The 24594-nt window shown below is 45.4% G+C and overlaps 2 protein-coding genes across 2 annotated transcripts in view; one reads left to right on the top strand and one right to left on the bottom strand.

Moving 5' to 3' along the window:
- The window catches only part of DTX4 (deltex E3 ubiquitin ligase 4), a 35960-nt gene extending 16094 nt beyond the window's left edge, over positions 1–19866 (top strand). Inside the window, exons 3-9 of the mRNA XM_034932688.3 lie at positions 25–86; positions 452–613; positions 2396–2457; positions 3380–3532; positions 6490–6651; positions 10970–11059; positions 15949–19866. Coding sequence (XP_034788579.3) covers positions 25–86; positions 452–613; positions 2396–2457; positions 3380–3532; positions 6490–6651; positions 10970–11059; positions 15949–16182 — 925 coding nt within the window. The 3' untranslated portion in view covers positions 16183–19866. The remainder of the gene's footprint in view (positions 1–24; positions 87–451; positions 614–2395; positions 2458–3379; positions 3533–6489; positions 6652–10969; positions 11060–15948) is intronic.
- MPEG1 (macrophage expressed 1) lies at positions 18730–24277 on the bottom strand. The gene has a single exon (XM_008951798.4). It carries the CDS (start codon positions 24206–24208, stop codon positions 22058–22060), a length of 2151 nt encoding a protein of 716 aa, XP_008950046.1. The 5' UTR covers positions 24209–24277; the 3' UTR covers positions 18730–22057.
- Between the last annotated feature and the right edge of the window lie 317 nt (positions 24278–24594).

Genomic DNA, 24594 nt, shown 5'->3' on the forward strand with positions numbered 1-24594 from the left:
TGTATGTGCTCTTTCCTTTCACAGGGTCCCCACAGTCCCAGTGAAGAACCTAAATGGGTCCAGTCCTGTCAACCCTGCCTTGGCAGGTAAGAGAAACCCCAGGATGCTCTGGGTTAAGGTAGAGAAATCAGAGTGATAAAATAGGTCGTGAGCATTTGTGGAAAAAAAGGAGAGAATCTGGATATTAATGAAAGCAAATGGTGATTTTAGGAATTGCATGGGAAGGGTATGAAGAGTTTGGAAGAGAACTGATTACTAAAAGGAAAGCATGCAATTGAAGATAAGTGAGTGAATGAATAAGTTTCTGGGGAAAGTACAGGGTAGAGAATCCAGGAATTATGAGAACTTTCTGCTGGAAAGGAGGAGAGTAGGTTAATGGGGAAAGAGGAATTTGGGGAATGTTGAGAGCTAAGTCTCCAGTCTTTCCTCACCCATGCCCTGCCCCTTCCAGGAATCACTGGGATCCTCATGAGTGCAGCGGGGCTGCCTGTGTGTCTCACCAGGCCACCAAAGCTGGTCCTACACCCACCCCCCGTCAGCAAGAGTGAAATAAAATCCATCCCAGGGGTTTCCAACACAAGCCGCAAGACCACCAAAAAACAAGCCAAGAAAGGTACCAGCCTCTTGTCTCGTGGGGTACTGAGAGTCAAAGACTTGGCTGTCAGCCCTGAGTCTGCCTCAACCTCCAAGGGTCATAGCCACGGCTTCACCCTCTGTGCCTCAATTTCTGCATCTGTAAGTGGGCCTAACCAGTAAATCTTGACGATTATACCACAGCTGATGTGTATGGATCAGATGGAAACACCTTGAGAAATAAAAATATACAATGCAAAAGTATAGAAACATAAAAATATAAGGCGTGGTACAAAGAAAATATGTTAGAAGAGAAAGATGACTTTGGCATTGGAACCAAAACAGACTGGATTCAAATCGTACCTTTGTTTCTTGCAAGTTGTGTGACCACATGGAGCCCCTATTTTCTCATTTTTATAATGAAGTAAAAATAGTCACAACTGGTATAACTGGTATCCAGCAGGTATATCCTGGAATGCATCCATGACAGTTAGGAAGTAGTCCCTGTCCTGTGTCCCCCTAGAACCTACAGATGCTCTGAAATCCTCCTTTAGGAACCCCCTCCTACCTGCACGCAATCCGGCAAATAAGGGGTCAATATCTGTACCCTCCTAGCACTGCAGGACCCCAGCTTAGCTCTGTGGCTTGTCTTTCTGGTCACTGGCATTAGTTGTTAAATTTGACCATCTCCCTAAGCCCCAATCTTGCAGGCTTGTGAAGTTTAAATTGGATCATGTGTGTGTTGCACTTAGCCCAGGGCCTGGCAAGAAATAGGCTCTTAATTACTAGAGCTTAATTCTTACAAGAGAAGCAGGGCAACTGGAGGAAAGGGCCTGCATCGAAGCTTTTGGCTGTTGCATGATCCACTTCCTCAAACCCTTGTCCTACTTTTCCAGTCCGTCAAGATTTCCCTGCTTAAATGAGCTCAATTGCCTTGCTCATAGTCTTATCGGAAATAACAGCATTTTACACTTTCCCACTCTTCCTGTTATTATTAATAGTGCATATCGGGCCCTTATCTGGCAGAGAGCTAAAGGGCAGTACATCCATTTGCTCATTCAATTGTCAAAGCAACCCTTTGAGGTAGTGCTATTGCTCATCCCCATTTCATAGGTGAGAAAACAGAAGCTTAGAGAAATTAAGGGAGTGGCCCAAGGTAGCACTGATCATTTTTCAGGTTATATCATCCCATCCTCTACCTTCAGGTTGGGCTACCTTTTAAGAGTCCAGTCCCCCGAAAAAAATCCCTAAATCATTGCAGCCCATCAGGATGCTTCCGAGAGGATCACCCTTCCCCTGCTGCAGGACTGTGCTGGCTGGCAGTGACAGTGCCATCCACAGCCAGGAAAGATTGTTCTGGAGTCGTGGGTCATAACTTCCTTGTTTCCCATAAAAATAATCACACTTTGACACCACATTATAAATTGAGACTACACTTAGCAAATTGTAAAATGAAGGTGGTAAGACTGCCTAACATCTATTTAATGTGTAAGAGTGCAAAGTGCTGTTATCAAATCATTTGATTATAAGGAAGAGAAACCCACTCAACTCTTCTCAATTAAAAAAGTGGTTTGTTGAAAATAGGCAGAGAGATGTCAGAAAAGGGACTGCAAGAAATAAAGCCTTCTCGTCAAACCATCTCACTAGCTTTTCCACAATCCATACTCTCTTCCATGTTCTTAACTTAAATTGCAGAGGGAATTCCTCCCCTTTTTGCTTTTAACTTGCCTGATAACTTCCCCCTCTACCATGTCTAGCACGACAAGGCTGTTTGATCTCTTACCTCTGCCTTGGTGGCCCACTGAACCTCCTGTCTCTGCAGGTAAAACCCCAGAGGAAGTGCTAAAAAAATATCTACAGAAAGTCCGGCACCCACCAGATGAGGTGAGTTCAGGGTTAGAAGAGCGGGATTCACCTCTCCATCACCCACAAGCATTTCCTCTTATGTTGTTGGTTTCTACAGGATATGGCGGGGGCTGCATTCCAAGCTCTCATGGATACAGAACTGGTCAGAACTGACACTGAGGGTTCAAGGTCCATGGTCCAGAGCTGCAGCTGCACCTCAATCTCTCCCGCCTCCCCCTTCAGCATAGTGCTGGTTGTTTTTAAGCTACCTTAACATGACAGTCTCAATTTAAGAAAAACAGTGTGATAAGCCACAAGAACTCACCTTAAAATGGGTTTGATACAGAACAGTGGTTCTCAACCAGAGACAATTTGGCCCCTGAGGGAACATTTGGCCATGTCTGGAGACATTTTTGGTCGTCATTATTCTCAGGACCTTGTGAGTAGAGCAGAGGCCGGGGATGGTGCTAACCACCCTACAATGCCCAGGACAGTCCTCACAGCAAAGAATTGTCCTCCCCAAAATGTAAATAGTTCTGAGGTTTAGAAACCCTGTTGGATATTTATTTAAATAGCCGTCCCTCTGATACAGTTAAAATACAATTCCTTTACATTCCTTAAAAATTCACCTTAAGTAAAGCTCCTCAGTGGGCTTGTTGACAGTATTCGTTTCCTCCATAAGCCGTTGAAGGACAAAACAGAAGGACAGTGCATTGTTATAGCCCTCACGATTATGATAATTTAGATGATGAGCCCAAGTTAATCAGTACCAGGAATTATTTCAGGACGTTGTTGTGTAAAGACAAAACGATATTTAGATTCCAGAAAGCACATACACCCTGATTTGTGGGCGTTTTAGAAGAGAAGTGGTAAGAGCTCATCTGACCTCTAAGATCATGTGGAAATCTCCCAGGCTGGGTGAGAGCTGACAGCCTCTCTGCTGTGTCTCCTCCCTCCCCAGGACTGCACCATCTGTATGGAACGCCTCACGGCCCCCTCAGGCTACAAGGGCCCGCAGCCTACGGTAAAACCTGACCTGGTAGGGAAGCTGTCCAGATGCGGCCACGTCTACCACATCTACTGCTTGGTTGCCATGTACAACAATGGGAACAAGGTCAGTGCCAGCCTGTGGGGCTCCTGCCACCCTTCACACTGGGCTATGGAGTAGCAAGATGGTGAAGGCCCTTTAGGGCCCTTGCTCAAGTGATCTGGGAAGTCTTAGAGGTTACCCCTAGGCAAGAGTGGTGATCTTGGCTGTTCTCAGCAGGATCAGTTCTTTACTAAATTACAGTGCTGGTAAGACCCGTCTTCACCTTCCCTTTTGGGCTGTGCTATCTAACTCTCCATCTTCGGTGTCAGGTCTAAGAGTGGGGTAGGTTTTACCCATGAGGGTTCTGAGGGGAGTGGCCCATTGTCATGGCCCATTGCTAGGTGAAGTGTGCCCCCATCAGTGAGAGAGAAGGAAGTTCTTATCACAGCGCTAGACCCATGGTGAGTATTCGTTCATACCATTGTAAATGGGTTTCCCAATCACCCTTTCTTCCCCAGGGTTAGTGATTTTCAGCTACAATTTTCTTTGGACAATTTCAAAACACCCTTGATTGGCCCTTCAAAGGTACTAAAGACTGTTGCCAAAGTACACCTGGTAATCCCTGGCCTAGAATCCCACTGTTGGAAGAGGGGAAGGCTGTTTGGGATGCTTGTCTTGTCTATTATCTGACAATGCAATGGTATCCCCTCATTAGAGCTGGTTCTTTGGAATCTGGAAGACTCCATAGGTGATCATTCTCTCCTTACAGTGTCTGAGCATTTCCTAAGTCATTGACTCATGTTCTTTCGTGTACCTGAGATAACTTTTACTCCCTATTTCCATGAGTACTTATTTCTCCAGGCCAAGCTTAGATTACATCAGAGTCTGAGATCTCCCTAATAGCTCCCAACCTCTCACTAAGCAAGAAGTATGTCTGGATTATACGTCTGTCTGGTCTGGTCTATACATCTCTTACTGTGGGAAAGAAGTAGAGGTAAGAGAGGTGGGAGACCTGAGCTTGAATCCTGGCTTATTAGCTGAATGACCTTGGACAAGGTTTTCCAATCTCTGAGAGAGACTTTCCATCTGGAAAATGGAGATTAAAACTATACCTACTTTATGGGGTCTTATGCTATTATTATTCAAATTGATATCGCCTTTGTATTAAAGGCTGTAATTTTTTCCTTCATCTTCATGTAGCCTATTTGATTGAAGTTCCCAAAGTGCTTTCTTGGTGTCCCTGAGAGACATGCTTATAGTGGTGGTCAGTCATTGATGGGGGATGCAAATCTGGATCACTTGCTCACTTTCCCAACCCTGGGCTAAAAGGATTCATTGGGATCTTGCATTTCAAGAAGTTATTTTGGGCTTAAAGGGGTTTCTTAGCACATTTGTTCCCTATTTGATGTCTATATTCAAGAAGAATATGGTAACTCTACTTTTATTTCCATGGGGCTTTCAAAAATGTTTCTCAAGAGTCTATGCTTTATTCTCTTTTGCACTAATACTTTGAAGCATGTGTTTTTATTTTATCAAACACATGAGAGAAAAGGGCCCAAGAAGAAAGGAGTGATTCACCCTAGGTCATGAAGCAAGTCAAGGCCAAAGCAGAAAGTGGGAACCTGGTTTCAGAGAATAGTCACCCTGAATACGAGCTATTGCTTTAAGTGAGTAGACTGGAGAAGTCCCTAAATAGCTCAGCAGAGGATCCCTGTCTTCCCGAGGAGTTGGGGATGTCCTGGCAAGCTTTCATCCCAGCTGCGCAGCAGCACATTTTACACACGTTGCTCCCAGCCCATGCGCCTTCCTTCTCTTTGCCCCTCCTTTTTGCGAGCCTGGGAATAGGATTTGGTGTCCAGGCCCTCCTCCAGGCAGCACCTCACCAGGTCCTGCAGTGAAACCGTCACCCTGTACACCCCTGCATCCAGAACTGCCTCTTCCCACTAATGGAGCCACCGAGTTGCAATGCAAAGCTGGGGGTTTAAACAGACCCCACACCCTGACAAGCAGGAAGTCCTTTAATCTTGCTGTGCCTCGATTTTCCTCTCTACAAAAAGGGGCTAATAATTTCTTCCAGGCCATTGTCAGAAGCTAAAGCCTAAATGAAACAAGAAATGTTAAACTCTTTATAGTATGATTTAAAGCACTATAATTACTGGCATCATTCTCTCTTCTAGGTATTTGTGCAGACCTTACACTCTATCCTTCTAAGCAAATTCATAGCTATTCTTCAAGGACCATTTTCTTAAAGTTATCCTCATTTACTCCAGCTCTTAGTGGCCAATTTCTCTCTTCATAGCAGTAGTTTCCAAACCTGTATGAGCATCAGTCTTTCCATGGAAATTATAAAAATGCTAATAACATTTAGATACACCACATGCTAAGATCTTCCTATAGATTATCTCATTTAATTCTCCCAACAACCCGATGAGACAGATATTTTTTATCCTTCTCCTATAAGGGAAACTGAGACTCAGAGAAGTTAATTAATTTGTCCAAGGTCACACAGCAGTCAGATGGCAGAGCTAAGAATTACGTCTAGGCAGTCTGATTTTCGCATTCACAGCCTGAACCATTATGCTTTGCAGCTTCCCAGTTCTTACTCAGTGGACCCGATGTGGTGCCCAGGCATCTGTGTGATTAACAAGCTCTGTGGGTGATTCTGATGCTCAGGAACTGGGCAGTTGCTGCTCTCCAGGTCTTTCTGTCTGTTCCACCCATTTGGTACTGAGTGGCTGAATAATGACTCCCTGTGTAGGCTCCTGCCCTAGAGAGCTGGTCCCCTCCTCAGGGACAGGGGCTTCTCTTACATATCCCTCAGCATGGAGCATGGGACCAGTTGTGGAATTTACCTCCTATTACTTTGGAGAAAGCAGAAATAGCCTAGGTGACTGGGCTGGGAGGGAAAAACTAAGATCTATCACTCACCAGGGTGCATTTTGTTCCCCTGGCCCTTTATCTCTGGTACCTTTTGGGACTGGGTGGGAAAGTTATTACCAAAACTGTTTCCCAATCTGGCTCTTCTGGCCTTGGCCCCTCAGGATGGAAGTTTGCAGTGTCCAACCTGCAAGACCATTTATGGGGTGAAGACAGGCACCCAACCTCCAGGGAAGATGGAGTACCACCTCATCCCCCACTCCTTGCCTGGCCACCCAGACTGCAAAACCATCCGGATCATCTACAGCATCCCCCCCGGCATTCAGGTGAGCCTTTCTCTCAGGTGAGCCTTTCTGTCACCCCTTGGTTTTTATTGTTCTATGTGTTTGCAGGTAAAAAGTTACATATGGAGAGTCTCCTTCCCACACTTTTCCGCCATCTACCCAGCCTCGCCCGCTGACACTACATCCCCCGACTCAACACTATTGTTCTGACTTTCCTATGTATCCTTCCAGGATTCTTTGTGCACACACAACGGAAAATCGCATCCACCCTTCCCTTTTTTTTTTCACAAACAGTGACATTTAGGCACATTGTTTGGCACCCTGCACTTTTCAGTTAACAATATAGTCTGTAGATCTTTCCACATCAGTATAGAGAGAGCTTCCTCGTTCTTGTGTCTGTGTAATCATCCATTGTATAAATGTACCACTATTTGCATTCAGCAGTCTCCATTTGATGGGCATATGGATTGTTGCCAATCTTTGGCTACAACAAATAATGCTGGAATGAATAACCTTGTACACATGTGAATATATCTGTAGAATAATTTTCCAGAAGTGGAATTTCTTTGTCAAACGGTATTTGCACTTGTAATTTGATAGCTATACTTGGCTTTGATTTTGGTGGGCATTTCTTTCCTCTTTTGATTCTCTGAAAGACAGTCCTGAAGAACAAATCTGAACACTATTCCTGCCAGTAAATACAAATGTGGCACCTTCCTTCACACAATGAAGCTTTTTCTGAGTGTTCTGGGCCATTGACTGTATGCATTTCTTTAGCAAATATTAATTCTTCTATCCTCTTTTCCTCCCTCCTAGTTTTCTTCTTCCATTTTGTCTTTTATTTAACAAACATGGAGTGTGGATTATGGTCCAGACATGTTCTAGACATTGGAGAAGCAATGAGCAAAGTAGACGCAATCCTTGCTCCTTGAAGCCCCTATTCTAGTGGGGCCAGGAAGGCCATAAAGGAAACAAATGAATAAACAAGGTACCTCCAGATAGTGATCATTGATGTGGAGGAAATAAAACAGGAAGTTGTGATAGCCTGTAAAAGAAGCGAATAATTCATAGTTCTTCCTGGAGGGGCTTACCAGCCAGTCAGGGGAAGATAAATGTACATCACTAATAAAACCTCTGAGATGCAACGTAGACAAAGTGAGAACACAGGCCTTCAAAGTCCAATGGACCTGGGTTCCCCTTCCTAGCTGAGTCTTTATTAGCTGGTGCCTTCAGCCCAGGGGTTCCCAACCCTCAGGCCACAGAAGGGGCCGCACAGTAGGAGGTGAGTGATGGGTGAGCCAGTAATACCACCTGTGCTCTGCCTCCTGCCAGATAAGTGGCAGCCTTAGACTCTCATAGGAACACAAACTCTATTGTGAACTGTGCATGTGACGGATCTAGGTCGCACACTCCTTATGAGAATCTAATGCCTGATGATCTGTCACTGTCTCCCATCACGCCCAGATGAGGCCATCTAGTTGCAGGGAAACAAGTTCAGGTATCTCACTGATTCTTCATTATGGTGAGTTGTGTAATTATTTTGTTATATATTACAATGTAATAACAATAGAAAGAAAGTGTGCAATAAATCTAATGCTCTTGCATCATCCCAAAACCATCCCCCACCACCCCGGTCCATTGAAAAGTTGTCTTGCACAAAACCAGTCCCTGGGGCCAAAATGGTTGGGGACAGCTGTTTTAGACAACAGGCCCTTGACCTTTTGGAGCCTGATTTCTTCACCTGCCCAGCCAGGAGCCCAATTGGCAGAGGTTTGGTGAGAATGGGAGATAACGTTTGCCTATGCGTATTGAAGAATGAGCACAGTACCAAGGTGCTCAATACCTGGTCGTCAACATCATTTTAGGTCCTGCTTGTCATGGTGAAGAGGAGGGCTTATATCTGTCTGTCTCTCTGGAAGGGTTAGAGGAGACTTTCTAGTGCAGGGAATTGTCTAGTTGAGTCTAGAAAGACATTAAAAAAATGGAGGAGAACGTTTTTAGTGGGAGTAGGTAAGAGGGTTGTAGAGGAAAAATTTGAGTATCAAAGGGCAAGAAGGAAGGGTTTAATTTGGGGCTCAAGACTCGCAAGGAAGTAGAGGGAGGAAGCATGAAGGAGATGGAGGGAGAAGACTAGGCCGTGAGGGAGGTTGCAGCCAGATCATAGAAGGCATTGAATACCAGGGCGGGGGTCGTGGATTTTAATCATCAGTTATTGGATGTGCAGTTAGGAATATGGACCATTGTGTGAATGGAATTATGCTCTAGGAAGGCTAGTCAGGCAAAAGAGTCGGGGATGGCCAGAGGAAAGAAGACCAATTAAAAGACCACTGCCACAGTCCAGGCCCTAGGAATGGGGCTCGAACAAGGGAAGGCCGGGATAAGGAAGAGAGAGATATGGTTGGATATGGGGTCAGGTGAGACTTCTGGAGTGTCTCAGAGGCAGTGAGTCAAGGTGATACAGACATGAATGAAAAAACAGGACTTGGGAGAAACAGACGATGTTCTGGTGAGCAGTAGAACAGACTGAAGCTTGCAAAGACAAACGTGGGGCTACCATTTCCTCCAGGATTAAAGAGCAGAGAGCCCACACTAGGGGATACAGGTGGTGCATGCTGCCTTGACGGGTACCACGGTGGCTCCTCCTGAAAAACCCAAGCTCGTATCAAGGGAAATGCAGCTCTCCACTGTTAGGATCTACATTCATCCCTGAGTGTAAGTAGCAGGACACTCAGTGCCATGTCATTCAAGTTTCCAGGGACCACACAGGCACGCGCTTCTGTGAGGAGTCGAGGCCTTCAAGCTCTGCATTCACTGCAGAGAACTATTCCCTTGGGGAGAAACTCTGGGTTGGGCTGAGGCAGAGTCGTGACTGCTCCACTTAGCAACGAGCTGGGAGGGCAGAGCCGTGTTGGGTCAGTGCCAGGCAGGCGTCTGAGTTGGCCACACAAGCGGCAGTCGAAGGCAGATCAGGAGCAGTCAGAGCCGTGGTTAGAACTGGCCTTTCAGTCAGGCAACTTGATTTAGAAACAGCCGGGGCCATGGGAAGGTTGTAAATTTGTAGTGATTTCCTGTAAATGTCAAATTCATAAATGTTGGATTCTGCATCTCCGAGAAGGCATTGTTGCTTCTTTCAGCTCACGGTGACTGCTCCCTTCTCTGAGACCCCATTGCATTTACCATGTCAAACCATAGGTGATCTTGAATCATGTTAACTATTTAAGAAAATGGAAAGCCACAGAATTTCTTATCATTTTGGAACCATGGTCCATAATAAGAGAAAAAGAAAAATCTGGGTTTTTTTCTTGCAGTTTTTTCATTCATTTGTTCTTCCACACTCGTTCATTTATTCAGGCAGGACGTATTTGCTGATCATCTACGTGAGAACTTGTGCCAAGAGCTGCATGGAAGTATCAGTTTTATACTGGTTGAATCTAGAAGGGGTTTTTAAAGAGGGTTCCATCCCTCAGGGGGTCAGGGATCCTCAGAAATTATAGACAAACCTTTGTATGGGGAGGAGGGGATTTGGTCATTGTTACCGGGAGAAAATTTGCCGCTTTTCATGAGCTTCTCAAAGAGGCCTGTGGACTCATTCTGGGCACTGATTAGGAAACCTGTTCTCACTCAATTGTGCTTCAGTTTTTTTCTCACCAAGTGGCCTGAGACTGCCTACTTAATAGGTTATTGGGTGGCAATAGTTGAAATGCTGTTAGAAGATTTTTAGTCCTGACTATCCCAATTCCTATTGTTAAAGAAGAAAACAAACAAAAACCCATGAGGACAAAGGAGAAAATCCACAAGAATCATTCAGAAAATTCTGTTGGCATGGCTCATAGCTTGGAGGCACTTTCTTTATTCTGAGTAGTTAAAAATCCAGAGTGTGCCTCAGGAAACCTGGGCTTCAATTTTAGCAGAGCCACTAATATTACAGAAGCCACAACATATCTTCTCTGCACTGCAGATTTCTTCTTTTGTAAGACAATAGATGATGAAGATGATGGACAATGATGTTAAACATTTACTGAGCTCTTACTACTCATCAGGCACCACTCACTTAACATTTATAACAGCCCCATAAGGGAAGGACTCTGCATCATTCCTGTTAGAGAGATGGGGAACAAAAGCCCCAAGAGAGGGTTCCAGCTAATGCAGTGGGAGGTAGCAGCTCTGCATCCAAACCCAGGTCTAAGGACACAGAAACACGTGCTAAATGACCACTCACAGTGCTTTTTGGGTCTGTTCTCTGTTGAGGCTTTATGGGAATTATTATTGTCATTATTATTGAAATTAGTCACAGCCTAACCCCGCTCTTATCAGAAATATTTTGAAAAATGCCATTTGCTTGCTTGCTTTCTGCTTTCAGGGACCGGAACACCCGAATCCTGGGAAGAGTTTCAGCGCCCGAGGCTTCCCACGACACTGTTACCTTCCGGACAGCGAGAAAGGGAGAAAAGTAAGACCGGAAGTTTCCACATAGAACTAGGTTTTAGAATAGATCGGGCAGTTTACTTCTATGTCAAGGCCTAAAGTTTTGCTTCTTACAATGCACAGACCAAAGAGAACTGTGTCTCTTTTAAGTCTAGATGCACACAGTAACAAGGTCAAATTTGAGTCAACCATAGGTGGGGTGGCTACGATTAGAATTAGGTGGGTGGGAGTGGACATTTAGTTTGTGTATTAGCCTGTTCTCACGCTGCTAATAAAGACATAAATGAAACTGGGTAATTTATGAAGGAAAGAGGTTTAATTGACTCTCAGTTCCACGTGGCTGGGAAGTCCCCACAATCATGGCAGAAGATGAAAGGCAACTCTTATATGGTGGCAGTCAAGAAAGAATGAGAGCCAAGTGAAAGGGGAAACCCCTTATAAAACCATCAGATCTTGTGACACTTATTCACTACCACGAGAACAGTATAGGGGAAACTGCCCCCATGATTCAGTTATCTCCCACTGGGTCCCTCCCACAGCATGTGGGAATTATGGGAACTACAATTCAAGATGAGGTTTGGGTGGGGACACAGCCAAACCATATCAGTTTGTTTCCTCTCTCGGGTATTAGTGGCAATATCATCTATTTTAAGATCCTGTGTCTAGAGCCCTGCTGCTTAAACGCTGGTCCTGGGACCAGCGCCAGTGGCACCACATAGGAGCTTGATAGAAATGCAGAACCAGAAGCCACTTCATCTTAACGAGATGCGTAGCTGATCTGACAACACATTGAAGCTGGAGAAACACTGGTCTGGGATAGGGATCTTAATATGTAGATTATTTTCTTTGTATGTACTTTCATATTATTTGACTTTTTCCCAAAAGGGCAGAGAAAACAATCATTGGGTTTCTGGATTCCTAGTGATTCATGGTTAGGCTTCAGTGGTTCTATGAACTCTAAAATTAGAATAAAAAATTTATGTTTGTATTTCTATGGATGAGGCCAGAAAATCATTGGATTTTCAAAATCTTTCCCAATCTCAAAAGGAGTAGGAACCATTGATCTAAAGGGAGTATTGGGGGGAATATTAGACCAGATATATTTTAGTGAGCTTTCTCTCCAAATTTCCGCTGCTTACTTCAACAAGTATTTATTCGTCATGCACTTTGCATGTCAGCAGCTATGGCTATGCTGTTGCTGTGGGTCAGTGTCTTAGTCTGTTCTGGCTGCTGTAACACAGTGCCATAGACGGGGTGCCTTATAAACAATAGACACTTATGTCTCACAATTCTGGAACCTGAGAAGTCCAAGATCAAGGCGCAGGCGGGTTTAGTGTCTGGCTAGGACTTGTTCATATGAACCCATCCTGGTTTGTAAATGGTGCCTTCTCACTGTGTCCCCACATGGTAGAAGGGGCAAGGGGTTTCTCTGGGGCCTCTTTTATAACGGCACTAATGTTATCCATTAGGGTTCTGCTGTCATTACCTAATCACCTCTCCAAGGACCCACCTTCTAATACTGTCACCTTGGGGGTGAGGATTTCAACATAGCAATTTCGTGAGGACATATATTCAGACCATAGCAGCAGCTTCAGTCGGCTCCATGTGTCTTCCTGTTCTGCAGGCCAGGTGGAAGGAGCAGCCCTTCTGTGGCCTATGCCCTTCCCATGGAAAGGGGCAGAGGACAAACAGAGAACCCAAGCGGAAGTGTGTAATCCCATTTAGAGCCCCTGGATGCTTGTTACTTCCACTCACCCTTCACAGGCCCCAAGAAGTCCTGGCCAAGCCAGATAAGGGGTGGAACAGTGACCTTTCTACAGGGAGGCACTTTGGGTTTCATGTCAAAGGGTATAGATATGGTCTCCCCCTACAGGTGGCAGGCAGGTATTTTGGAAGAAATAGAAAATCAACCACACTGAGAAGATGCGCGAGTGCAGTGTCCCCAGATTAGGGGTCAGGACCATCCCTGATACTGTTTACCTTGAAGAGCCAGATTTCTGTGCTTGAGCCCTGGAGCTACATCCCAACTGTTGGCGAAATGCCTCCACTGTAAAGTCCTGCGGTTAAAACTAGAATCCTGTTGCCAAGAGCTGCTTTTCTTCCAGGCCTCCCTCTTTATGTTAATGACATATTCAGAGTCCCTGGTACCCAGATGGGCACATTAACCTTCTTGGACTCCTGTTCTTATCCACTGCATCCATTTGGCTCATTCCTCCCTGCACTCACTGCCTTCCAAACCACTAGACTCCTCTTCTAACCCTGCCACTGCCAACATAGATAAGACTTCATCTTTTACCTGCTACCAGGTTAGTTTCAAACAGTTTCTAGAATCAGGCTTTTTGGGTGTAAAAGAAATAAAACGAAGAAACAACAAAGTGCACTCTTCTCAGCTTGACATATAAGACCTACTACAGTGTGAGTTAAACCTTCTCCTCACACCAATTTCTCATCCTTATCCTTCACATCTGCTGTTCCAGGACCCTAACCTTGGGCTTCCTTGTAGATTGAAGTATAATTAGAGGATGGGCTTTGAAGCCAGAACAGCCTGGGTTCAAGTCCCATTTCTGCCATTTACTAGCTGTGGGAACTGGTTGGCTTCATGTCTTGAAGTCTCAGTTTCCTAATCTGTAAAATAGTGGTGATGATTTCCATCTGTATGGACAGGATGTGGGAAAAATTAAATGAAAATATCATTTGTAAAATGCACAGCATAGTGACAGCAATTGTAATTTATCCATGCCTTGGGTTTATATTTGTTTACTATGTCTATACATCCTTCTCTATTGATATGCCCCCAAATCCTTCCCTTCCTTTATTACTCAGCTCAGAAGCAACCTCCATGAATTCTAGACTGATTCCCATCTGAGAGTCAACAGAGTGGTGATTCAGACCATGGACTATGGAGTCAGGCAGTCCTGAAATCAATCCCTTAACCCCACCGCCCCCAGCCACTTACTAGCTATAAGACCAAGGCAAGTCTTTTACCTTTTGAGTCTCTGTTTCCTTGAGAGGGATGATGAGAGTCCAGTTTTCTGTCATTTAATGACAGGGATATCATTATTATTAGACAGCTTCATCATCATACAAACATGGCAGAGTGTACTTACACAAAACTAGATGGAATAGCCTATTACACAGCTAGGCAATATGGTATAGCCTATTGCTTCTAGGCTACAAACCTGTACACCATGTTATTTTATTGAATACTATAAGTAGTTGTATAATGGTAAGTATTTGTGAATCTAAACATTGAAGAGGTACAGTAAAAATACAGTATAAAAGATAAAAGTGGTATATCTGTATAGGGCACTTACCATGAATGGTACTTGCAGGACTGGAAGTAGTTTTGGGTGAATCTGTGAGTGAATGTGAAGGCCTAGGACATTGCTGTGCACTACTAAAGACTTTATAAACACTGTACACTTAAACTACACTAAATTTATTAAAACTACTTTTCTTTCTTCAATCATAAACTAACCTTAGCTTATTGTGACTTCTCCATTTAAAAACCTTTTAACTTTTTTAACTTTTCACCTGTTTGTAACAACACAGCTTAAAACACAAACACATTGTACAGCTGTAGAAAAATATTTTCTTTAATCCTTATTCTATAAGCTTGTTTATTTTTAAAAACTTTTTTTTTTTTACTTCTGAAACTTTTTGTTTAAAATGAACACACGAACATATACCTTAGCCTTGACCTACTAAGGGCAGAATCATCAGCCTCACTGTCTTCCACATCCATATCTTATCCTGCTGGAAGGCCTTGGGGACAATAACAGGAATGGAACTGTCATCTCTTATGATAACAATGCCTTCTTCTGGAATACCTTCTGAAGAAACTGCCTGAGGCTGTTTTACAGTTAACTTTTCTTTTTGTAAATAAGTAGGAGTGCACTCTACAATAATGATTAAAAGTACAGTATAGTAAGTACAGGGCAATAGGAATTTCTCAGCTCTATTGTAATCTTGTGAGATCACCATTGCATATGTGTTCAGTCATTGACCAAAATGTCACTATGTGTGGCACATGGGCATACCTATATCATCTGATTACTGTAACGATTATATGTCCCAATGCCCAACACTGAGAAAGTAAACACTCAGGAAATAGCAGCTCATATTTCTAATGTCTGCTTTTATTACTCATACTATTATGGTTTCCTCTCCTCCAGCCCATACCATGTTTACAGTAGTTCAGTTTTCAACCCAAGACATTTTCACTGGATGCTTTTTCTTCATGCTGGACACTACTCTGACCAAGGCCTGGAACAGGGCATTAGCCACTAGTCTTGCTCAACAAACATTTTTTTTTTTTTAATTTAACTGATTTAGAACATTCTGCAAGCCCCAAAACTTTCTTTGAGCCTCAGTTTTCTCACCTCGAGAAAGTCAGAGTGCTCCAAGATGTCACTAGAAAAATAGTGCACAGCTTCAGCTTTGGATAAATTAATACTACATTGAGGTAGTGGTGGCAGTAATGAAGGGCAGAACTTCAGAAGTTCTCAGATCATAAGTGCCTTCAACTCCTAGATCCTGTCTTTCAAAATGCAGCCGTTATGTTGGCAGATAACATTTATCAATTAGTGCGTTGTAGGCACTGGTGTGAAAATACTTTTCATGGAGTGTCCAGTAAGATGTTCACAACGTTTAGAGGCAGATTGTACCATTGCCATTTCATAAAAAAAATTAATGTTCAGAGAGGTGCTATAACTTCTCCAAGGTCACACAGTTATTCAGTGACAGAGCCAGGACTCAGCCTGTAGCTCCCAAACTCCAAGTCCAAATCTCTTTCTTTCCCCTGGGCTGCTTAGGGTATCATGATACAGGAAGGGATGGGGCCCTTGGGAGGATTCTCTACCGTCCAAGGGATAGTCTTTGACTGCCTTTCATGTCCCACTTTTGTCCCTCTAGGTTCTGAAGCTGCTGCTCGTGGCCTGGGATCGCCGCCTCATTTTTGCCATTGGCACCTCCAGCACCACAGGCGAGTCAGACACCGTCATCTGGAATGAGGTCCACCACAAGACAGAGTTTGGCTCTAATCTCACTGGCCATGGCTACCCAGATGCCAATTACCTGGATAATGTGCTGGCTGAACTGGCTGCCCAGGGCATCTCTGAGGACAGCACTGCCCAGGAGAAGGACTGAGGCCAGAAAAGCTTTGAGGTGGGAGGGGCCATGGAGACTGCAGGACAGGAAGTGAGGAGAGTGAGTCAATGTAGAAGAAGTTGGTGTCCTGCCCTCCCAATTTTCTATCCTCCCCTCCTGCCCTGTGTCCATCCCTCATCCCTCCCAACCACAGTGGGAGCCAGACTGAATATAGCGACATCATTCATAAATCTCATCCAACACAAAGGGAGATGGGATGAGGGCCATCCTGGGTCTGTTCCCATGGAGTTTTTGGTGCTGGGTAGGCAGGAATCTCCTCCCTACCCCACCTCCCAAGTAGGGGCATGGTCAGCACACCTAGGGTATGGGCAGTGCTTAGGCACTCCATATCCTGGCTTTGGGAAGCCGGGGTTTCTTGCCTCAGCCGGCTTCTTGCTACTTCCACTCTGCTTTGAGACTGGAGTTTCTGCTATTCTCCCTCTGCTGGAGGCAGGGAGCTCTCACTGTGCAAGGTTGGGGGGTGGGCAAAGGGGTGAATCACTAAACTGCTGTGACATCAGAAACTGATGCCTTGGTGTAGAGCAAGGAAGCACTTCTTCCCAAGAGGGTCGGAGAAGGAAAAGCCTCTGGGAGCACATTCTGCTGTCATCACAGTCCTTGGCTTCTCTGGGCCCTCCTCTCCTCCTCACAGCTCTGACCTGTCCAAAGAGGCATCTGGTTCTCTCATGTGGATGGATGGACTCTGGGGTTCCTCTTTGGGGTGGCATCCCATGATGCTGTTTCTAGCCCCTCTCTGATCAAACCAGAGCCTGCATCCCACTGAGCATCTGAACTGTCCTCAGGGAGAGGAGCCCACAGCCTTCTTCCCAACTCATTCTAGACCAGCTCAAAGATTCCATGAGTTTCATCGAGTCACTGTGAGTGGAGCCCATGCTGGGCTCTGTGCCCTCTGTGTCTGTGCATGCGCGTGTGTGTGTGGGCGTGTGTGCATTGCTGGGCCAGCTTGAAGGGAAGGCCCGTCATGTCCCTGCACTCTGTTTTGCAAGATGCCAAACCCCAGTTCTGATGGGGCTCCAACAGCCAGTCTGTGGTCCTTTGACGTTCCTCACCTGTTGCCAACCTATCCCGTAGTGAACTGAAACCCCAATGAAGACAGAACTGTGCCTGGGGAGATGCAATGAGGTGAGGGCTGAACTCATCCTTTTATATTTCTTTTCAAGATTGGATCAGAGCTCATCTCCATCCAGTCTTGTTTCTATGAAGGCTTCAATCTGTTTCCATGCAAATTTGCTAATCAGAGCCCAGAGCTGCTGGGTCCCTCATCTCCCTCATCTATTATAGATTGACTTACAGCAGGGAGAGAATCTCTTTAGCTCATTCCTAATGGGGTTGGGATCACAATGTGGTCTGGTCCAATCTGCATCTTGTTGTGTCCCAAGACCCTATCTCCTCCCCAACATTCTTATTGCCTTTGTCTCCCAGTAAGGAATGAATTGGGGGCCAGGGAGGAGAACAGGGGGGATCAAGAAGGGAAACCCAATTCCCCCTTTGAAAGTGGGTTCTTTGAACTATGTGTTTGGGGGAAGTTCCTCTGGATACTAATTTGAATTTATATACCTCATGTTTTGGGGGTTTGACGTATATATATATATATATATATGCATATATATTTCATAATATTTGGAAGGTTTTTGATGCTAGAAAAATGGAAACAAGAGAACCTTCAAAAATGGTACTTAGATGGGAACCGGAGGCCAATCTTTCATAAAAGCCAGCCCCATAGCTGCTTGCTGTTAGGCCTCCAGCCATTTTGACATTGGGGTGGATAGTCGATTCACCTGCCTGTCAGTCGATTCACCTGCCTGTCACCCAGTTCTGTGGATGTGCTGGTGCTGAGCCTTTGCTCTCTTTCCAAATGGTTACAGGGATGTTGATCAGCTCCACCAGAGGGAGCCCTGATGGGAGGAAGTGCTCTGCCATCCTTGTCCCTGTGTCTCCTGTCGGCAGGCAGCCATTGTATCTCACCAGCAGACCAGGAGACTGGTCCCAAGGTTACTGCACCACAGGGCAATTTCCTGCCATAGTTAGGAAGGAAACACCTGAACTAAATGGAAGAGACATCCCTGCGGTGTTTAATGTCACACCCATGCCCTTTGTCAGGTTACCATGTACCAGAGATTACTTGGAGAGCCTCATGCCGTCTCTACCTTCGCACACTGGTCAAGTATCTGCTGAGCTTCTTGGCCGCAAGGGTGCAGAAATAGGCTGAGGGTCCATGGGAGGAAAGACACAATGAGGCAGTAGGAGGTGGGGAAGAAAAGAAGACAGACTTTCAAAATGGCATTAGGCACTGGGGAGAGATCAGTTTCCCCACATCAGGGAGAAGAAGGTATAGGTGGGGAAGGGGGTGGCCAGGAGCAGAAGGAAGAAGACTCAAGATGGAAAGGGAGCCGCTGTGCCTGTGGCAATACCACTTGGAGAGGTCGACTTCATACCTTCAAGCCTTTTCCCCTGGGCTTTTGATTGTGTCTGTGCCCCCTTTCTTGTCCTCTCTGCAGATGCCCAGTAGGGGCTACCTCATCCTCGTGCTGTTCTTGTGTGGCTTTCTGGGCAGTAGGGATCTTGAATTTCCTTTCTAACACTGTGCCCGGCAAGGCGGGGAGCATTCCTCTGCCCTTTCTCTTGTGCCAACCTGGAAAGGTGCGGTCTAGATTTCAGTGAGAACCCTGCCAGCTGAGCCCTGTGCATCTACTACCTTGACACAGAGTGTTTTCCCACTAGAAGCTCTGCTGTGCTCTCCTGGCCCAAGTAGGGGATTCCATGCCTTCCCTTTCATGGTCTTAGCACCAGCAGCCTAGTTTCTCCCTTCTTGAGTCTCCAGGGATGACAAATTGGATTGGAGACAAACCTCGTCAGATGCTCATCCCCTAAAAGGTTAATTGTGTATTTGTGGCTGCGTGTGCCTTTGTGTTTTCATTCTCTTCCCATTTTTGTACATTTTGGTCTTCTCTGTGGTTTTATACTTGGTCAAAAGTACTCGTCTTGGTATTGCACTGTTGTGTGCATGAGAAAACTGGGGGAAGACTCACTGGTACAAGAAAGGACCCCTGACCCCTTTCCTTCTCTGTGGTCCCCGGCATTAGATTGGGGGTTCTGGGAGAGGCAGGTGAATGTCCTAAGTGAATTGTTCTGTTTGTAACTGGAATGTTTTTGAAGTCTTTGGTGTTGCTCCGTGAAAGGACATCGCCACCTGGTGCTCATGAGGTGTCTTTGCAGAACAATAAATGGCAAATGAACAACCACAAAATTGTTACTCTTGTTGGCCTTCTGCTCTTTGTAGATTAGTGCACCTATCTGTGAGGGATTTGGGTTACCTCCCTGAGTCTGTAAGCAACCACAAGCCCTGCCACTGGGTGGGGGAAGTCCCTCCCCAACCACTTAAAAACAAATTTTCCACATACTACCCACCCACACATTTGACCTGGCTAGACTCTTTGTTTGCCTAAAGGAACAGACCACATGGCTGGGAAAATGAGTAAGTGAACGTGTGGGAGAAAAACACTTTTAGAATCACGAATATTCACTTTTAAAGGTCTCTTTGCCTGACTGCAATATGGTGTGTGTTTAAATTATTTACAGGCTGTTGTTTCTCAAATAAATGTTTAATATTAATCATTCCCAAACTGACAAGAACACAAAAATAAAATGCAAATACAGAGCCACCTTTGTCACCCAAATCTGTGTCTATTTCTGATACTCCATGGAATGTGGTTTTCTTGGAAGCCAGGGTTGGTCTCCCCACAGACCCCAGCCTAAGGTCACCAGTTAGGAACCCAGGACTTGGAAGGCAGAGCCTGTGAGCTCTTCCATCAGGGATCTGACTCCGCAAAACGACTTGATGAATGCAACTGGCAAACTCCCATGTTCGGACTTCATATGCATGAGCCGTTGGACAGAGGGTTTCTTAGTATATACTTTAATGCATATTTATGTGCAATCTTGTTAGTGGGTATACAAGTTTGTGAAGAACTTCTCATTTCAATAGGCAGTTAATGTAATGCATTAAAAGCCTGGGAATTTGGGGCTATATTTTTCCTTTCTGACTCAATAATCTTCAAAGAATTCATAGGAAAGTCAGTACTTGCAGACAAGTGGTTAGCTTGGCTAAAACGTACAAAACACCCAGAACCCACAAAACACTCAGAGGTTTAGGAGAATGTTTTAATGCTTAAGAGGCAGGATCAAGTGAAGAGGTTACAGAAATCAGTGTCTCTGGCTGGGCAGTCAAGAGAGTGGGCTCAAATTCTGTGACTCACTTCTCTGTGTCTCGGTTGGAAATGAATGGGTATCCTGGTTCCCACCTTCCCACACGCTGTGATACTTCAAACTCCTTGGGTGAAGGGCCTCTTCTCAGCCCAAGATCTTGATTGTGAACATTAACAAAGAGAACAGTCATCCTCCACAGAAGATAACTCATTAATGACATTTGATTCATTTAAAAAAATATTGTAGGGGGATCAGGACAATCAGGAGAGATTGGTATTAAAATTAAGCAAAGTCCCAACTCTCACCAGATGACGATTATGCATCCTGCTAGATGCCCCAGGGCTGTCAGCCTGGAACTGAAATAAATGTGTTATAAGTGGTGCTGGATGCCTTTTTCAGTTCATTTGAAAACATGGATTTGATCATGTCAGCTCCCTTTCTGCTGGAAAAAAAAGTAGTTTGCATAATTGGTGTTAACTACTCTGTTTTGATTCTACAGAGTAAGTAATACTCAAATGTGGTCTTACTTTAACTTCTTGCCTTTGTTACCCCCAGAACCATGCAGACATTGAAATGTGGTGTGCGTGTGTGTGTGTGTGTGTGTGTCTGTGTGTGTGTTGATATAACAGGAGGACAGGAAAGGTAAGGACCCAGAACAATGAAGACTTATTGAAATGTGGTATGTGTGTGCATGTGTGTGTGTGTGTGTGTGTGTGTGTGTGTTCATATAACAGAAGGACAGGAAAGGTAAGGACCCAGAACAATGAAGACTTATTGAAATGTGGGGGGTGTGTGTGTGTGTGTGTGTGTGTGTGTTCATAGAACAGGAGGACAGGAAAGGTAATGACCATCCATGGAAGATGAAGGGGTAGTACTTAGCACCAGAATCTTTTCCAGTTTTTACCCATCTTTCATTACTCCTTGTCTCCAAATCATCCCTTCCTCTTTGACCCACTAGTAGAAGTTTATAACTTAAAATATTTTCTGAGGACTTGATGACACCAGTCAGAAGTCCAAGAGTGGTCTGGTATAAGGGAGTGTTCATCAAGGGGCAGCTGGAAAAAGTGGAATTGGCACAGGCAACATCTTTCTTTTCAGATGTTTGAGGTCACCCAGAGGAGATAACAGTCTGTCAACATAGAGCCCTCAAAGTTAAAAAGCAGTAGCCAGGCAAGACTTGTGTCTTTTCAGGGCTCTTCCAGGCTCTAAGAGTGTGAAATTCAGACAGCTTTTTAAAAATCAAAATAAAAGGAGAGTAGTTCTTACAGGCAGAAACTCTTAGAGCTCACAAATTGGAAACAACTGCAAACTTCAGAGTAAATTCATAGCTTCCAAATACAAATGTTCACATTCTCCCTCCGCTATTTTTACACAAATGCATTCAGGTGAAGACAGCAACACACATTGGGAAAGGACATCTGCTTCCTATTTTAGTCCCAGAATCACTTTTGCTTCTAGTCCCAACTGTTCCCTCTCCCCAGTCCCAACCTTATCCATGTAACAGTATGAATTTCCTGGCCCAGAGACCTAAACAAGAAGTCACGAATATACCTACTTTTGGTTGCACTTGCCATTTCAATGCTTAGGAAAACAGAGTGGTCAGCAATGACCACACTGGAGATGAGAGAAACCATTTTCGGGGAGAGATTTAAGCTGGACTCTGCCCCTGCTCTTGGTAAGTGGTGTCTCCAGTTGCTGCAGTGCCTGGAACCAAACTCTGCCTTTCCTCAATTGCCTGATATGCTTTCTTCTTGAACTTCCGGGTGCCGTAGATGGCCAAGGTGATAACAACAGCCAGAATGGTGGTGACCCCCACTGTGACCCCAGCTGCAGCCCCTCCTGACAGACCACCACCATCCCCATGGATGACATTCATGGCCCTCCGCAGCTCTATCGGTTCTCCCAGCCTCCACTGGTGGGTCTGGGAGTCTTTAATCCAGGATCTCGCATTCTCAGAATTGGTCACTATGACAGTATTGGTGGCAGCCTGACTCATGAGGGGTGGCCGGGTGAAAGGTGGGAGCCTGGCAGGGGGCAGGGACCCTCCTGTAAAGAGCCCGGATTTGACGCAATAGGACACTTGGCATCCATCGCTGATGAGGGCTGGGTGCTGGCTGAAGCCCCCGGGGCACTTTTTCAGAGACGGTGCCCCTAAATCTCTGGATATAGCAGGATCTACCAGGGGGTTCCCAACTGTGCAGCTAAAGAACCCGCCAAAGGGGACCGCAAACCTGCTTCCCAACTCATAGTCCTGAGAAACACATACCTTGAGGTTTTCAAAGAGTCTCAGTGGAAAGTAGCCGGCTGGGCATGACTGTGCATTTGTCATGGGGTTTATGCTCTTGCTGCTGAAGAGGCCCCCAAAAAGCAGTCCTGAGTTTTCAGGTACTTGGCTGCTGGCCACACACCAAAAAGCCCTAAATTCAGCTTTTGCCACCTGGAACACATCTTCACACACGGTCTTGCAGAAGACAAGGAGAGTGCACTTTCGATGACACTCCAGGTGGTTGTAACCCTCCTCGTGGATCTGGGATAACAGGTGCACCGGGGAGTAGCCAGAGGGGCAGGAGAAATCACCAGTGAGTGGATTCTTCTGCTCCAACTTTTGGCAGAGGAGGACATCACTATTCCCTGAGAGCTGAGTGCATTCCTGATAAACCCCACCGAAAGAGAAGTTGGTCATTTTCCCCTCGCAGGAGCCATCATCCGTGTTGGCCTGAAAATTGAAGTTGGGAGAATTGAGATCTGTGCAGCCAGGGTAGGTGTTGAATGTATAATAGCGCTTCACAGCAGTTTCCACTGTCTTTGACACCTTCTTCACCAGGGGGCCTGGCAAGTCAGGTAGCATGTTGGGGTTGATGAAGAAATGCAGCGGCAGGCCAGAGCGGTCGATGGCCACCAGGTGGTTGGTGATACCCTGCTGCCAGGCCTGGAGGGTGATGCCTGGGTAAAAAGGAACCCCTCCAATGCTCTGCACCCTGGAGTTGGTTCGGTTTGAGAGGTAGCTCTTGGTGAGGACATTCTGCGAGGTATAGTTTTCCTCAAATTTGAAGTTCACGGTGTTTTGAAAGGCAAGTCCAGCAGAGGCGGTCACGGCACTATGACTGCTCTGGCTGTCTTGGAGGAAGGAGGCCCTGAGGTGGTCCTCCTGAATAAGAGCAGCCCCAGCGTCGACACTGGTGATGACATGGGTGCCATAGTTGAGCACCAGGAGTTCTGCCAGGTAGGTGGCCATCCTCGTCTGGTTGTTCTCTAGACGGTCAGAGATGTCAAGGAGTTCCTTCCTAAAACCTGAGCTTAGCTCTAAAGTTGGGTTGATTTTGACTGTGTAGACGAGGTTTCTTACCTGAACTCGGGTAGTTATAGCTTGGTCCTTCACTTGGAGGGTCTTCATCCTCTGGAACTCAGGGGAAAACTTGCCATTGACTTTGGAAAAAAGAGAGAGTTCTGTGTTGATGGAGTAGGAGGTGCTACTCTGGTAATTTGCCCAGGATTCCAGGATTTCTGAGTTCATCTCCAGGTTGCTCTGTTTCTGGGGAATGGTGAAGATTTCATCAGGGATGATATACTGTCCATCCTCTGTTGTCCTGCAGTTGGAGTAAGTCAATTCCATAACTCGTCCCATGTCCACATTCCGCAGATTGTCCCAGCCCCCTCCAGGTAGGACTTCCAGGACAGATAGTTTCAAGGCATTCTTGCATTTTTGAACTCCAACTTCGTCCATCTCTCCCGAAGGCTTGCCTGATTTAGCCCATGCTGCCGCTGCCCAGAAGAGGATGGTGGCCCTGAAGTTGTTCATGGCTCAGACAGCCCCAGCCACTCACCAGCCCTACACAGTGGCCAGCAAGCTTTGGGCAAACTAAGATGGAGAAAACAGAAGCAGATGATGAAGCGGAAAACTCATGAGTTCTCTAAACGCTACAAGTTCCTCTTTAAGCTAATTTAATGACAAAATGGGGAAACGAGAGTTGGTTGGAATATTAAAGACCATCAGGTCTTTGAAGAATGTATGCCGTACTAAACATGCAAACACAGCCCTACATGCCTAACAGGTAGCTATCCTAATTTTTCCCCCAGCTCTGGCTGGTTACTCTGCTGCAGGGGTGTGCACTTAGAAAAAAATCCTGACCCCACACCCTACTGCTTCCTCCACCAGAAAGTTTGGCTTTGCTTTTTGCTCATTCT

This window comes from Pan paniscus, chromosome 9, assembly GCF_029289425.2.
Source record: "Pan paniscus chromosome 9, NHGRI_mPanPan1-v2.0_pri, whole genome shotgun sequence".
NCBI lineage: Eukaryota > Metazoa > Chordata > Mammalia > Primates > Hominidae > Pan > Pan paniscus.

Excerpts from the sequence above, each read along its gene's own strand:
- MPEG1 (XM_008951798.4), bottom strand. The coding sequence starts at position 24,208 with ATGAACAACTTCAGGGCCACCATCCTCTTCTGGGCAGCGGCAGCATGG.